A 14919-nucleotide genomic window follows, 5' to 3' on the forward strand; every position below is an offset into this window, starting at 1 on the left:
ATTTGAGCCAGATGTTCAGAAACAAGCTAGGCGGATCCCAGTCCTCCCTCTTTCCCTTCCAGTGTCTCTCTCTCTCTCTGCCTTCCTTTGCTCTTGGACTCCTTCCTATTCCGCCACTGTTTTCTTTTCTCCCCCCCTTCTCATGTCCCATGGTGGCAGTGCACCCACCGTACTTCTCCGGGAGAGAGAGCTCTAGCCTGGCTGCACGCCCGAGCCTGATCCCCTGCCTGGACGTGGGGACCGCAGGAAGACTGAACAGGTGTTCTCCACTTTTTGATTTCCGTGCATTTGAATTAATCCTGTCAGCTCAGCTGTTAAAACAACTGTCACCCCCAGCTGCTAGTCATTTTAGGCTGGATCTGACACACTCCGCCAGTCTACGGCAGTCGCCGATGACATACACACACTCTCACCGTCTGTTCCCTGGCCCATTGTCACGGCCACAAAGCGATTTGCACACGCACATACATACACAAACGCATACGCACAAAGGAAATGTTAAAACATTGTTTATGATATAAAGAATGTAGAAACTGAATGAAAGCACTTCTCACATTGAGTCTAACACAGGTTATATAGCCTGATGAGGTTTATATATTTATCTAAATGAAGACAGAGACTTGTATTATTTTAAAGAAAGGCAATACTATAGACAAATGTAAACCTTAAATTTATAAATGCATGCATTTATTTATTAATCATTTTAATGCACATTTTTTTCCCAAATGTCTAGGGACAATTCTGTAAACCACACAAATTCTCATACATCACCTGTTTCCATATCTTTCCACACAATATATTTTTTTTAATTATTGCCATTTAAAAGCTAAACCTCCTCTTCTCACCCTCCTCAGCTCAGAGGTGCTGTTTCAAAGTGTTGTTCCTGTCATTAAGTTGGACCCTTTTCAACCTCCTTTTCTTTCATCCGGATTCGCGTACCCCTCAGTCAGATACAGGTTACACTTTCTGGCCAATGTTTCTCGCACATTTAAATATCTGTTTACTACTTTTTATTGCCAAGAGCAGAGAAAAATGCAGTGGGTTAATTACTGGTGGATGATAAACGGTTGATCGATGGAGCGTTCAGAAACTTGAGCTGTTTAGTTTTTGCCCTGCCTTCTAGAGGGAATACATTCAGGTGTGTGAGGAAATATAGGATTAATTTGCTTCATTTAGGGCCAGCGCTCCATCCTACTGTAAGTGTGTCAGGTTTTCAGCTTTTATTCTCTTTCGGAGGGGCAGGCCACGTTCTAATCTTCTCGTAAGGCTGTTCTCTCAGAGATAAATGGAACGCAGAACAGAAATAAGCACTCTTGCACAATAGAATGTATAGTTTGTCATGTGTTTGTTATATTTGCTTACAGGCTTATGACGTTTCGGGGACTTTGGACCCCAGTGTGCACACAGCGGCAGGAGAACAGAGCGAGGTCGTGGATTTAGCCCCCACCCCTCTGTTGTTTTTACACAGATAAATCTCTTCATACTTCTTTCTGTGCATTACTTTAGTCTTTCCCAACCTTTTTTGTTTTTGTCTTACCACAGGCCTACCTATAGTAAGTAATCCGTCATTGTTGCTTTTGTAACATATTATGTTCTACTTCCTGGGGGTGCACGCACCCCTAGTTGGGAATCACTGCTTTACAGTGTGTTTCTGTTTGATAGTGTAATATTTTTATCTGATGACTATATTTGAGGACCTCTAAAGTGCCGCGTTCCAATGCATTTAATATGTTAACATTATTATGAGTCGCACAGTAAGGGTTTAAATAAACGAATTAAGATGAAACGGGCCGTTTTTGCCGTCCTGTACCCCTGCTGGTTGACTAACCAATGTAAATGCAATATATCTTATGTGTAAGTGGGGGGAGGGGGGGGGGTTTCCCATGACCAACCTTATCAAGCAATCAAAGTTTTAACTTGAAAGCATTCACCGCATCCCCCAGCCTGTCCACCTCCCCTCTTCCTGTCCTACTGATGAAAAAGAAGTCGAGGGATGGTGGGTGAAGGGGTCTGTTGGCTTTTCTGGGCATGGGCAGCTTCTTAGAGCTGTTAACAATCACCTAATGGCTCTCACATGGCTACCAGTATCTGGGAGCAGTGGAGCCCACACAATGCCGGCCATTCTTACAGCAAGCATTTTAACTGCCTCGGGCACACAGAGACAACAGCAACAATTAAATCCAGTGTAAATCCAAACTGTGTTAGGGAAAAACATGCCTTTAGATTCCCTACTTCCTGCTTGAAAAAAAGCTGCGTCCGTGAATGTGAAAGAAATGAAAAACAATGTAAAGACAAGAGGAAGTAATATGGGTAATAACTGTTTTCATTTTTCATTTGTTATGACAAGTTTAAAATTGAGACTTCTAAATGGTTTTTGTTTTTTCCTCCAAAATGCAAAGCAGCATTATCATGTCAGCATAGTGTGTGTGTTTGTGAGTGTGTGTGTGACAGGCCCATGACAGCTGCTTTCTGAAAGCCACAGTACACGTCAATGTGACATACAGCAATTGTGATTTTAACAGACGTCGCGGCCTCTGCCGTGCGCTTTGACAAATTTTATATATATTTATTTAGTTACTTATTTATTTTCGATTACATTCCAGTCCATGGTTCGTGTGATGCGGACTTTGTGATAGCAAGTGTTTGCAACCGCATGCGTGTGTGTGTGTGTGTGTGGGTTGCCTCAGTCCAAAGCTTTTTTTTTCTTCTGCTGTCCCACAGTTAATGCATCAGAGACTTGGACGAACACGTTGTATTCTTTTGTTGTCATTTTAAAGTGATGTAATGAAAGCGGGTGGCGGCAGGGCCCCGGGGCTATGACAGCTCTCTGCTGACTGGGCTGCGCGCGAGACACGCTGAAGAGGGGTTATTGCCACGAGACAGATTGAAAGTGTCATTTTCCATTATAGAGCACACGGAAGAAGCACAAATATGCCCTGGCCTACTTTAACAGGATGCCTTTGACAAGAGAAATGTGTGTGCTCAGAGGAGAGGGGAGCCCTGAGCCCAGCTTAACCCTTTCTTCTGACATACCACGGCACGAGAAATTACGCTCTGGTCGGAATCTGGTTGTTGCGCAGATGACAATAGTTCACTCGAAAATGAAAATTTAGTGCTATTGTGTCTTGTTGTTTCGAACCCATTTGACTTTCTGTCTTCAGTGGAACACAAAAGGAGATATTTAGCAGAATGTTTAGCGCAATCTGCCTTTTCCCAAAAACACAGGTGGGAAAGGTCATTTTACCTCTTTAAATGATCATAAACATCAATTATATAAAGTACGTTCCCATAGATGCAAAATATATTTCAGACCTAACTAAGTGTCTGCAAACATTCTATGTAATTCTTGTTTTGTTAATCTGTTCATGCTAATTCACTTAAAAGTAAAACTCAACAGTAAGCCATATTATAAAAAGGCGTGTGTTATGACTGCATGTGCGCAGATTAATTAATTTGTATATGTGCAATTGCATATATGTGTGCGTGTGCATATCAGTAGCGTGGCTGATCCTCAGATGTACGCCAGCCAGATTTGAAGTCTTGGACGTCCTCAGAGAATGTCTTAATTTTCTCAGACTTTCTCACACGTCGTGATGGTTTTGCTCACATTCTTCTTCACAATGTCATGCCCTCCACGCAGTTATTTCAATCTGGCAGTGTAAATTTGGCACCGCGCAAGAGGTGCCAGAATAAATTTGGCGGGAGTTTTGGTTCAAATCAAATTGGACATAAGCACCCACAACACCATCTGTCAGAGAAGGATTGCAGATATGTGAAGGGCACAATTCCGTCAGAGATAAACGACTTTTTCAATTTGTAAATCTCACCCTGCAGCTTAAGTTGGGAATTATTTTCCATTAATTTATGGAAAATTGATTTATCATCATCTAACTAAGGACTAGAGCTGAAGAGCACACTTTGAAGTGCACGTGGGACTTCTGTATCACACTACACACTAAGTTTTTCAATTCAATAAATTTCAATAAAATACTGCATTTAGTTCTCTAAATGGTTCGATAAACTATTTTTTTACGCAAATTTACTGTCAGTTTATGTACAAATGGTTTTGCAAACAATTAACACTGTTCTGCTGGTGTTTCAATAATAAGTTCTGATGTTTTGATTGACAAATTCTAATGAGAACCTATATAGGTCCGTTTAGCCATGATGTCATTGTTCTAGAACAAAATACTACTGTCCAGAAAAGAAAAGAAAAACTGTACAGATGGAGAACAAACAGGGGGTTTATATATATATATATTGTATTAGAAAATTGTGCCTGTTACCCTGGTGACCGCTCTTGAAGGTAAAGGGTGTGCAACCTTTAACTTCAGCTCTGCTCTTTCCATTGACTCCATTACGACTTCACACAAACTCTAAACTGTCACCTTATCTCACTCCATCGCGCCCTGTCCCTCCATGTTTCCCTTTTTCCTTTCTGCTTGTCACCTCTCAAAGACGGGAACGTTTTTTGAGCAAAAACAAGAAAGAAGACATTCTCTGTGTGTGAGAGAATATTTGTACAGAGTGTTGCTAAGCATTGCCTTTTCCTCCATCAGCACACATAATTGGAACTTTTAGCTTGAATGCCGGCTTTTGATGAGAGATTTGGTCCGATGTTTTTTTTTTTTTTTTTTCCTCTATTTTTTTTTTCTTGCTCTGTGCGTTTCACAGTCTCGCAGTGTCTGCCGTGCCGGGAGAAAACACGAGCGGCTGCTGATGTTTGAACGTCCTTTAGAAAGAATTTTCAACATGGTCTCTGTGCAAATAACAGCCGTACATAAATTGATCATCAAGGGTGATTATAATCATCTTTTCATTTGACGGGGGAATTCAGGAGCAGAGTTTGCACAGTGTGTTTGTTTCTGTATCAAACTTCTGCCATTTGCTCTTTAAAATCTCATGAACTTTTTTTAAACATGACACCCTAAATGACTACTGATCTGGACTGCATTCATTGATTATAGTGTTCTAGTCACAAAGGCTGTAATTAATGACTAGTTTTGTGATTGAAACCCATCTTTGTGTGTTTTTGTTTACTCCTTCCAAAGATCTAAGCGCAGCTGGACTCCAGTGTGTGCGCGTCTCATGACGGACATATATATATACGGCACTGAACTCAAAGTGTGTGACAGTCCTTTCTGTCCAACCTTAGATAAACTAGCTGGGTGCTTGTATAATTGGTTATTCAATCCTGACCTCTGTGGCAACTGGGAGCTGCTGCAGCGTGTTTCTTTCTGCCAAGAGCAGTCAATGTGGAGCCTGTTCTGGTGCTGTGTGCTGGGCCGGGCCCGAGCCAGGGCCTTTCCTGTGAGCCCTCCCCACCCGCGTGAAGCTGGCGCTGGGACACTGGCCCTTTTGTTGTCCACTGTGGGCCTGGCTCTCCTCGTCTCATTCCCCCTCCATCTCCCCGCTTCTCTCCACTCCTCCAAAACCAACCCCCGCCCCCTCTTTCTTTTCCGAACAAAACATCTCATTGGCTTTGCAAATATGAGATAATTGGAAAAATGGAGTTGGCCGGGCTGAGTCAGAACGTTTGGGCAAAAAATAGCACCGCAACGCCGAGGCATAGAGAAACAGAGTGGGTGATGAAATTATTTGTGAAGTACAGAGCCCAGACCAAGTTGGACCATGGTGTGTGAACAATGAAAGTACACTCACTGGTGGCACATCTTGAGTGGTTCTTCCACGCACGCTTTTGGGCCAGGTGGCTGGACATCTTGGCTTTGGCTCTGCCAGCTGCTGGAGTCCTCTGGAGCCAGTGAACTTTAATAATGCCCCATAATTCACCTATTATTGTCAGATTAGCTTCTCCTCTCCAATTTTGGCATGCTTGGTGTGGTGGTTGGTGAGTTTATGATCTCATATTCACTTTACAGATGAGTGTGTGCAACTGACCAACTTGTTTGTCTGATCTGTCTGCCGAACATCCTGTTCAAGACACAAATAGAGGTTGATGAGTAGAAGGACAGTTTTAGTGACGGTCCAGGGTGTTCTCAAAATCCGATGAAGGGACTCCATGGGGAATGGGTGCTAGTGGGTCCTTATCTTATTAATATACACATATTTATGTTAACACTAATATTCATGTTTGATTTATTTTTTTCCCCTCACCACTACCTTTAATTTGCTCACTATTTTTGAAATATTTGTTTTTTAAAGCTGCTTAGAAACAATATTTCAAATAGGACCATTAGAAAGAATTTTGGCACAAACACCACTTCTCTCAAACACACCCTTGCTCTGTGTCTTTCCACTGTTCTCTTTCTGCTGTACCCCTCAGGCAGCGCTGGTCCCACCAAAAATGTGCTCCCCACCTTGTAAGGGCGCATAGGGTTCCACCCAGCTGCCACAAACAAGACCTCTTTACACTAATGCATACAAGCTGTGCTGCTGTATTGAAAATAATGGGACCAGTCGCAAAGTTCCTGCCCTCTCTCACTTCTGTTTCTCTCTCTTATGCACATATTTTGAATGTCGATAACCCATAGCAAATATAGGTTTTAAATTGCACCTTTTTTTCTTAATACAACATTTTGTTGTTTCATTTTTCTCATATGTTTCTTTTAAATTTCCTTGAGAGATATACAATGAGACCAATTTGAGCATGCAGTAAGTGTAGCTATTACATTAATATGGTTTGCTTTGGTCTTTGTAAATATTACATGAGAAATGTTTGAGTTTGACTTTTCGGACCCTCGTCAAAATTCTCAATTAAAATCCATTAAATCTCAATGTATCAAAACAGCTATATTAAACTGAGATATTAAAGAGATATCATTTGTGATTTTTAGTTCGCTAGAGTCTATATTATTAGTACACGAATAAGTGGCAGGATACAGTCCTTATTTTGGCTTTTAAAAGTCCAGCATTTGTTGTTGTTCATTTTGAAAAAACTAAAAGCAACATCACGGTCTGAACTGAAAGGTGATTCTATCAAAGGCCCGCAGAAAAGGGGCGTCGCAACAGTCCTTTTCTTGCCAAAGGTTGAAGAACGAGATCAAGACAAGGGAGCTGCCACGAAAGACAGATACATCAGCATATCTGCTTCCTTCTCTGTCCATTTTGCAGTAAACGATTGCACAGATCCTCGCTGCGGGCTGTCACATAAAAGAGGGCTTTCTATTTTTATTAATAGTTAAAGTGAAGGAGCTGTCAGCAGGGACAATAGCAGCCATGTTAATAAATAAAAATAATAACTATTACGGTGCCGTGGTGAGAGAGAGGGTGAAAGTGCTATACTATACACGGAGAGAGAGAGAGAGAGAGCAGGCAGGGGGGATAGACGGAGTGGCCATTTGTTGAAACCTTTCGCTTGTCAAAGCTCTTGGGCTTAAAAGCCTCTGTCATTGTTACACACAGATGCCAGAATAGAGGAGAGAGAGAGAGAGCCGAGGGCTAATAACACCTGTTGGGGTGACAGTGAGACAGCTGTCAGTAGAAACAGCAGCAGTAGTGAAGGTGATTGGCTGAACTGTGAGGCAGTGCGTCCATAAACCAAAGACGTCTGTTACAGGCCTGAAAGTGTCAAACTTTGAAGTCCAGACGCGAGACCGGGAACACAAAGGATATTCAGAAATACTCAAGAGGCAAGAATGCGACAAACTTTAAATCGCAGACATGCCACACGAGCACTAATCAGACATGAAATATTTGGCAAGTCTTCTTCTATTTGGCAAGCCTTTGAGTGTAAGTGTGTGTGCCGCCCACCTGGGGCCTGTACAGTTTATCAGTCGCAAAGACAGAGGTTAGTTCTCAGTGTATTAACTCCAGCTGAATTGGTAATGGTGCCACCTGGTGTTTTTACTTTGGTGGAGAAGTATTTAACTCTGTATGTGTGTGTATTTTTTGCTTTTGGAGATGTGAATTTTAAATTTTACAAAGGGTGTAGTGATTAAGATTTAAATGAGATGTTTTTCAAGACAGGATTGATTGTGTAAAATAATATGGAAACCTTCAAATTGTAAGCGTCATGCTTTACTAACTGAGCCACAGGATGTAGAATTACAAAAAGGAAATCATAATTGAATGTTAAGTTTGTGCGTGTGTGTTTTTGCTTTTGGAGACGTGAGTTTAGTGATGTAACAGTTACTCTTTATATTTTCCAGTGAGGTTATCTCCTGGCTAAATAAAGGCTAAATAAATAAATGTAGAATGACAAATGGGATAAAAATGATACGTAAAGGAAATCACAACTGAATCTAAAGTTGGAGCGTGTGCATAGTTTCGCGGCCAGCTAAAATACTGACTGATGATGTCATTTACCACAAACACACACCTTGCTTTTCTCTTTCACTATTTGTGTCACTCTCTTCCTCTTGTTTTGTTTCATATCGCAGTTAATTGTTGTGGTGGTAATGCTGGTACTGATGTATTTGTGTTGGAGAGGAATACAGGGGTGGGGGGAGGGGGGGGGGGTGTTGAGAGTTGTTGTAATTTTCCCCTCTCTCTCTCTTGTTTGAGACGTCCGTCCTTGGCAGGTTAGTAATTAGCGTGTGGGGTGGAGGGGTTAGCGGGTCCGCGGGGTGTATTAGGAAAACAAAGCGCACAGCCTCGATAATGTGTCCATTGTACCCGGTGCATTAAGAGCCTCTTTGTGTTAGCTGGAGCATAGGGCTAATGATTGGCTAACAGCAGGTGAGGAAGCCGCTCAACTCTCTCTCTCTCTCTGTCTTTCTCTCTCCTTCTCTCTCTCCATCCTTTCTTCCTCCTGCCCTACTGTTGGTGCCATTAGAGAGACGGGCCTTTATTACAGCAAATGGACTTTAAATGAGCTATATTGTGATGTTGCCTGCCTGTGGTAATTCTCTCTCTTTCTGTCTCTCCCTCCCCTCCAGAGGCCCCCAGTATTGAGAGGCTGTTGTCTAAGGACTGGAAGGACAAGCTATTGGCCATGGGTTCTGGCAACTTTGGGGAGATCAAAGGTAAAACGAAAGACTTTGTGTCTTCATTTGACCTCTGAGAGTTTGCATGGCCATTGACATATCTGTTGTATCTCTTTTTAGAGCAACAACACCGACCTTTCGCTATTCCAATCGGCGATTGGGTCAGAAGAGCTGGTTTTGCAGTTCTAGTTTTGAATTGATACTTATAATTGTACGTCTCAAATGTCACAAGCGCTCCGGTATGCTAATCCACCTAGCGCTAGCCTCTTGGCCTGCCCCGGTTAATGATCTGCCGGGATGACTCGCTAAGCAACAAGCCTTGCTCATGTTAGCACGGTTAATGATACATCCTGTTAGGTCGTTCAGCCGTAGCGAGAACACACTCCTCTGTCACTTTAACAAGCCTTCCTCACACTAGTGGTGTGCACGGCTAACTCTGGAGTAAACGTACTTCATTAAGCTCCGAAATATTTAATCAAACGAAGCTTGTTCACGCTCCTGGAGCAGAAAAGGGAACGCCATTGATCAATCCGCCGGTGCGGTAACCCCACTGTGATGACATTTTAGCAAGAGAGCATCCCCGCCATGACCAGCGGTTGGAGAGGTCCCTCGCAACTGTCATCTCTCTCTGTGTGCGTAACCTTCGAGATCAAAAATGGGCACACAAATTTATAAAAATCATTTTAAATGGGGTGCTGTATAAGCAAGGTTCTCAGTCTGTGAATAATGTTTGTATGTTCACATTCAGGTTTGCTTACAAGTCTTTGGGAATTGGGTTTTGTCAACTGAAATTGCGTCTAGTTTCTTTTATAAAACAATAAAAAAGTATTAAGCAGAGAAACGTTCATATAAATGGTATTGTATAAAGCACATTCATGGCATTTTTTTGCCACTAGCAGATATATTCCCTGAAATGAAACAATGGTTGATGGTCTGGTGATATATTATGTATTATCGCACACCAATGCATTTCATAGAACAGATACTGTATAAGAGAATTGTACTTCTAAATAAATCGCACGGTAAAGAACAGCCTGTGTTAACCACATAGGAGATGATTGCAAAGCGAACGAGAGAGAAAGATAGAAGAAAAGATGAAAAGAAAAGTGTTAATGGACAATAAGAGCCTCGGGCTAAGCTCTTTCTCTCCTGCTCTCCCTCATGTAACACAGTACTGTGCTGCTTTAGGGATTTGTCTTTTAAGCCCAGTCATTAATTAGCAGTGAGAGCTGCTTGACAGGTATTACATTGTTACAAATTGGTTAATTACTGTGGTTTGTGACATGAGGCAAGGCAGTAAAGGCAGCCCTAGGATGTTTAGAGAGAGAGGAAACCACTTATTGATCCAAAGCTGGACTTTCAGTAGCCGAGGTAAAAAGCCTTCGGTTGTGATTGATGAGGCTGGTGTATTTTGTTATGTGTGTGTATAAACACTTTCTGTCAACTCTAGTCTGAGGGCATCCAGAGTATATTGTGTCAGAGGTTCAGTGACATTTTAATGAGTGAATCTTACTGACAGTCTTACAGCGCAAAGCTACTGTACATTCAAGACATTCATCTTGTATAGTTGTTTTAAGAAACCCTGTTGGTTTATGGGGCATGTCCACCAACATTGATCAGATGCGTTCTCGTTGGATTCTTTAGGATTCTTCCTTCCAGTTTTGAACTTGCTATAATTATATATTATCACTTGTGTTGTGACAAGGTGAGATTTTTTTTTTTTCCCGGGAAACAAGAAATGAAGAAATTATAGATTTATATGCATCAGGAAAATAATTGCATATTTGTTTTTTATTATTAGGGTTTGGTTATTTTATTATATTGCCGTAAAGCTATGTGTGAATTCATGCACACATTTTTGTTCGAAAAAAAAAAATATTGTAAAATGTATGACTCGTCTGATGCTAAATTAATCTCTTTCTAACCCCCACAGTTTAAACGTATTTAAGTCAATATTTATATATTGAATATGAAATATATTGAATATGAAAAAAAATATATATATATAAAAATATATATATAAATATATTGAATATGAAAAAAAAAATTATGCGTTCTCGTTGGATTCTTTAGGATTCTTCGTTCCAGTAAAAAAAAAAAACAGCTGGACAGAGTACACGAGTCTCCAGATACGATTTAAACTATTTTTTTTAACTTGCTATATAATGTGTTGTAACAAGGTGAGATTTTTTTTTTCCCGGGAAACAAGAAATGAAGAAATTATATATTTATATGCATCAGGAAAATAATTGTATATTTGTTTATTTTATTAGGAGGGTTTGGTTATATTTTATTATATTTCCGTAAAGCTATGAATTCATGCACACATTTTTGTTTTCGAAAAAAAATATTGTAAAATGTATGACTCGTCTGATGCACAGTTTAAACGTATTTAAGTCAATATTTATATTGAATATGAAAAAAAATATTGGATTCTTTAGGATTCTTCCTTCCAGTAAAAAAACAGCTGGACAGAGTACAGAGTACACGAGTCTCCAGATACGATCTAAACTATTTTTTAACTTGCTATATAATGTGTTGAGACAAGGTGAGAATTTTTTTTTTCCGGGAAACAAGAAATGAAGAAATTATAGATTTATATTTGTTGTTTAATATTAGGGTTTGGATATATTTTATTATATTTCCATAAAAGCTATGAATTCATGCATTCGAAAACAATATTGTAAAATGTATGACTCGTTTGTTGCTAAATTAATCTCTTTTTAACCCCCACAGTTTAAAAGTATTGAAGTCAATATTTAAATTGAACATAAAAAAAATGAATTTAAAAAATCTAGATAAACCAATCCCTGGTATGAGCAACAGGGTTTCGGAAAGAAAGCGAGAAATAAAGATCACTTTGATCCCTCTTTTCTCTGGAAGACTCGTCAGCTTTCACACAAGGCCTTCCCTTGTCCCATGCCGGCTCGGATGCACACCCTCTTGTGAAAGCCCAGTCTGGGAGCTGTTAAGGGGAGCTGCAGGTTTATTTTTCCAACTGGCCGCCTGTGACAGTTGCCTTTATTGTGCATTGTTGAGTCTGTGTGTGTGTGTTTGTGAAGGGGTTACAAATGGAGCCTACTCTCACCTTCCTGCCAGGGCAAAGGGTCAGGTCAGCTGCTATGACTCCCTTCTTTCTCTAGCTTTCTTCATCATCTGTTTTTCCCTGGTGAGGAATGTGGCCCCTCAGAAGGTAGAGAACGAGAACAATGGGGGATTGTGGGCTGTGTAGACGTGTGTCTGTGTGTGCGTGTGTGTGTTTTAACGCAGATATATGACCTCAGACGCACAATTGCACACATTAACAGACGTGCTCATTTGGACATTGGGACGCTTTAGGGGTTTAGCACACACAAACACACACTCTGTTTGATTGGTGGTAGTCTGGGGTAATACCGCAGTGCAACGACATCCTGTCGAGTGATTTAGTCTTCCCTTCTTGCCGCCTGCTCTGGGGCTGATCGTATGTCAGAGCGTTCTCATCTTTAGCCGAGGTCGGAGGTCAGCTCATGCTAAATGTGTAGCGACGGCTAGGTAAACACCAGGGCGATAGCACATCTCAGGAGGAGCACATCTGGGTGCAAGGCTTCCTCGCCTAGCTTATTGACCTGTGGCCCGTGCCCTTTAACCCCTGCAGGCACCCCGGACAGCCTGGCGGAGAAAGAGCGCCAGCTGATGGGCATGATCACGCAGCTCAGCAGTCTCAGAGAGCAGCTTCTGGCCGCCCATGAGGAGCAGAAGAAACTAGCCGCTTCGCAAATTGAAAAACAGCGCCAGCAAATGGAGTTGGCCAAACAGCAACAGGACCAGGTTAGCACTTTTTCAACATGTTGCATCTTGTGTTTCATCAATTATGCACACTTTCCAAAGACTGAAGACGATAATAGATGATAAGGGCTGGCTAGGCTAATATATTGTTGAAAATTAAATATACATGTTTATTTCAAATCAACACACAATATGTCCACAAAAATGTTTGTGCGGTTGAATTGGCCTGGTTGCCTAATGCAGGTCCTAACAAGGAAAATAATGCAATATGTTTCTCATAATATATTGATGGGTTAAGAAAGCCCTGTGTATTAAGCTGGTTCCAGGTTCTCTTGACCCTGATTATTTTTTATTTTTTTTTAATTTTTTTTTTTGTATTCATAAACGGCTAGATAAAGCACAACTTAATGGAGCAGAATGCAGGAGTCTTGATACAAATGTTTATAGGTAGTAAAAAAAAATATGGCTGATGTTGCTTTAAAGTGGATACATTTCAAGTTTTTCCGACACTGTCAGGATGTTAATTAGAGCACCACCGTAAAATTATTAAAACAAAAACTAATTAGAGATAAGCTAGTCAGCCTCAATAACAATATATTATGTTGTTGGATAACTAGTAAATTAATGACCCATTCCTTCCTATTATGTCTGTTTATGCCACTGTTTTGGACATTTAAATAGTACAGAACAGTGTTACCAGTGAGTGAATGTGCGGGAGGAAAGGTTATTGGGTGTGTAACTAACATTGTAACGTTTTTTACTTTGAACCACAATTACAAAGAAACCGTCTGTGTCTCCTTCCCCCTATACAGTAAGTATGTGTATAGTCCCCTCAAGCACGCAGGCAAAAAACTAAAGGTGTTTGCATACAGAAGTGTGTGCTTTAGCTTTGTTGTGTGCATAGTTGCTTCTGGGGAGCTCAGTTTTACAAAAGAAAACAGATCTCTATTAATACATACACTAACACACCCCTGTACACACACACACACACAACGCTCCAGGACTGGGCGACACTCCTTGGTAAATATGTATGAAATACAAAAGCATCCTCAAGAGCTTCAAACAGAGTTTACAGTCACCTTACATGCGTGTGACCCCCCTCTCTGAACAAATAATGTCCTCCCTTGTTGGAAAAGAGTTTGACGTATTTGACAGTTTGACATGCTCTTTCCGCAGATTGCACGACAACAGCAGCAACTTCTGCAGCAGCAACACAAAATCAACCTCCTGCAGCAACAGATCCAGGTGAGTCTTTATATATATGTGCATGTCCACTTGTAGACTTGTGTATTTGTGTTTTGCGTTTATGCTTTTGAACAGTCATGGTTGTGAGACTTGTCACCATGGCCGCGGGGTTTCGTGACAATCAAACATTCTAGTCCACCAATCAGCAATCAACCTCCCAATCACAGACATGCATCCGCCCTGGTATCTAGAGTCCGTTTTCATAGTCACTTTTTCAAAATGTAGTTACACAAATGAAGATTGTGCATTATGATAAGCTCAGGTGAAAAAAATCCATCCAAGATTACTGACGGATTTAAGAAACGTTGATTATAAATATAATTCAATTTATTTGAAAGGTCTAATGTAAAATAAATAAATAAATAAACTAATTAAGAAAAGACTGTTCCCCCAAATGTGTGCATGCTTCATATTTTTTTATAGATTATCATGCATCTTATCTTAGCAATGTTAACATTTGGAAACAATTCTCCCATGCACTTCGAATAACAGTCTGTTAATGAATGTTTTTCAAAGATTTTGAACAAAGCTTTTAGGTTATAGCATGTCAGCTGCTAGCTATTTGTGTGGTCCTATGAAGAGCATTTTCAAATCACTTAAACAGGCTCCATTTTGGATAATATGCTACCTATAGTAGTGGACAAGCAGCACTATATGTTTTGGAAAAGAGTATCATAATATGTCAATCATATCAACTTGATCTTTTACGTAAATAAATGTGTCGGTAATGTCCTGATGGCTGGTAAAGCAGCATGTGGAAAACTAAACAGAGACACTTTTTAATGGGTTTGTCCCAGCTGACTTATACATGGGGCAGAGAGACACTGGCCTGCTTTGTGTGTGCAGGTGTGAAGCGAATAAAGGCTTTGTGTGCAAGAGGAGATGAGATGATTCTAATTTGGTTGATAAAATGAGACTTAGCCTTGAGAGGGACTCCGGCAGTTTTGGCCAGGAAGCCACATCACACTGAGACTATTCACACACACACACACACACACACAGAGAGAGAGAGAGAGAGAGA

The 14919-nt window shown here is 40.7% G+C and overlaps 1 protein-coding gene across 9 annotated transcripts in view; it reads left to right on the forward strand.

Annotated features, from left to right (window-relative positions):
* Positions 1–14919, forward strand: part of sox5 (SRY-box transcription factor 5) — a 219817-nt gene that overhangs the window by 170536 nt on the left and 34362 nt on the right. For 7 of the 9 annotated variants that reach the window (XM_089127334.1, XM_089127333.1, XM_089127336.1 and 4 more), the window contains 3 exons: positions 8838–8924; positions 12523–12695; positions 13830–13898. In XM_089127334.1, the coding sequence (XP_088983460.1) occupies positions 8838–8924; positions 12523–12695; positions 13830–13898 (329 nt within the window). The remainder of the gene's footprint in view (positions 1–8837; positions 8925–12522; positions 12696–13829; positions 13899–14919) is intronic. The other 2 variants (XM_039668428.2, XM_039668427.2) reach the window with 1 other exon arrangement.

The sequence above is a fragment of the Pimephales promelas genome, chromosome 24 (assembly GCF_988280905.1).
Source record: "Pimephales promelas chromosome 24, fPimPro1.hap1.1, whole genome shotgun sequence".
Taxonomy (NCBI): domain Eukaryota; kingdom Metazoa; phylum Chordata; class Actinopteri; order Cypriniformes; family Leuciscidae; genus Pimephales; species Pimephales promelas.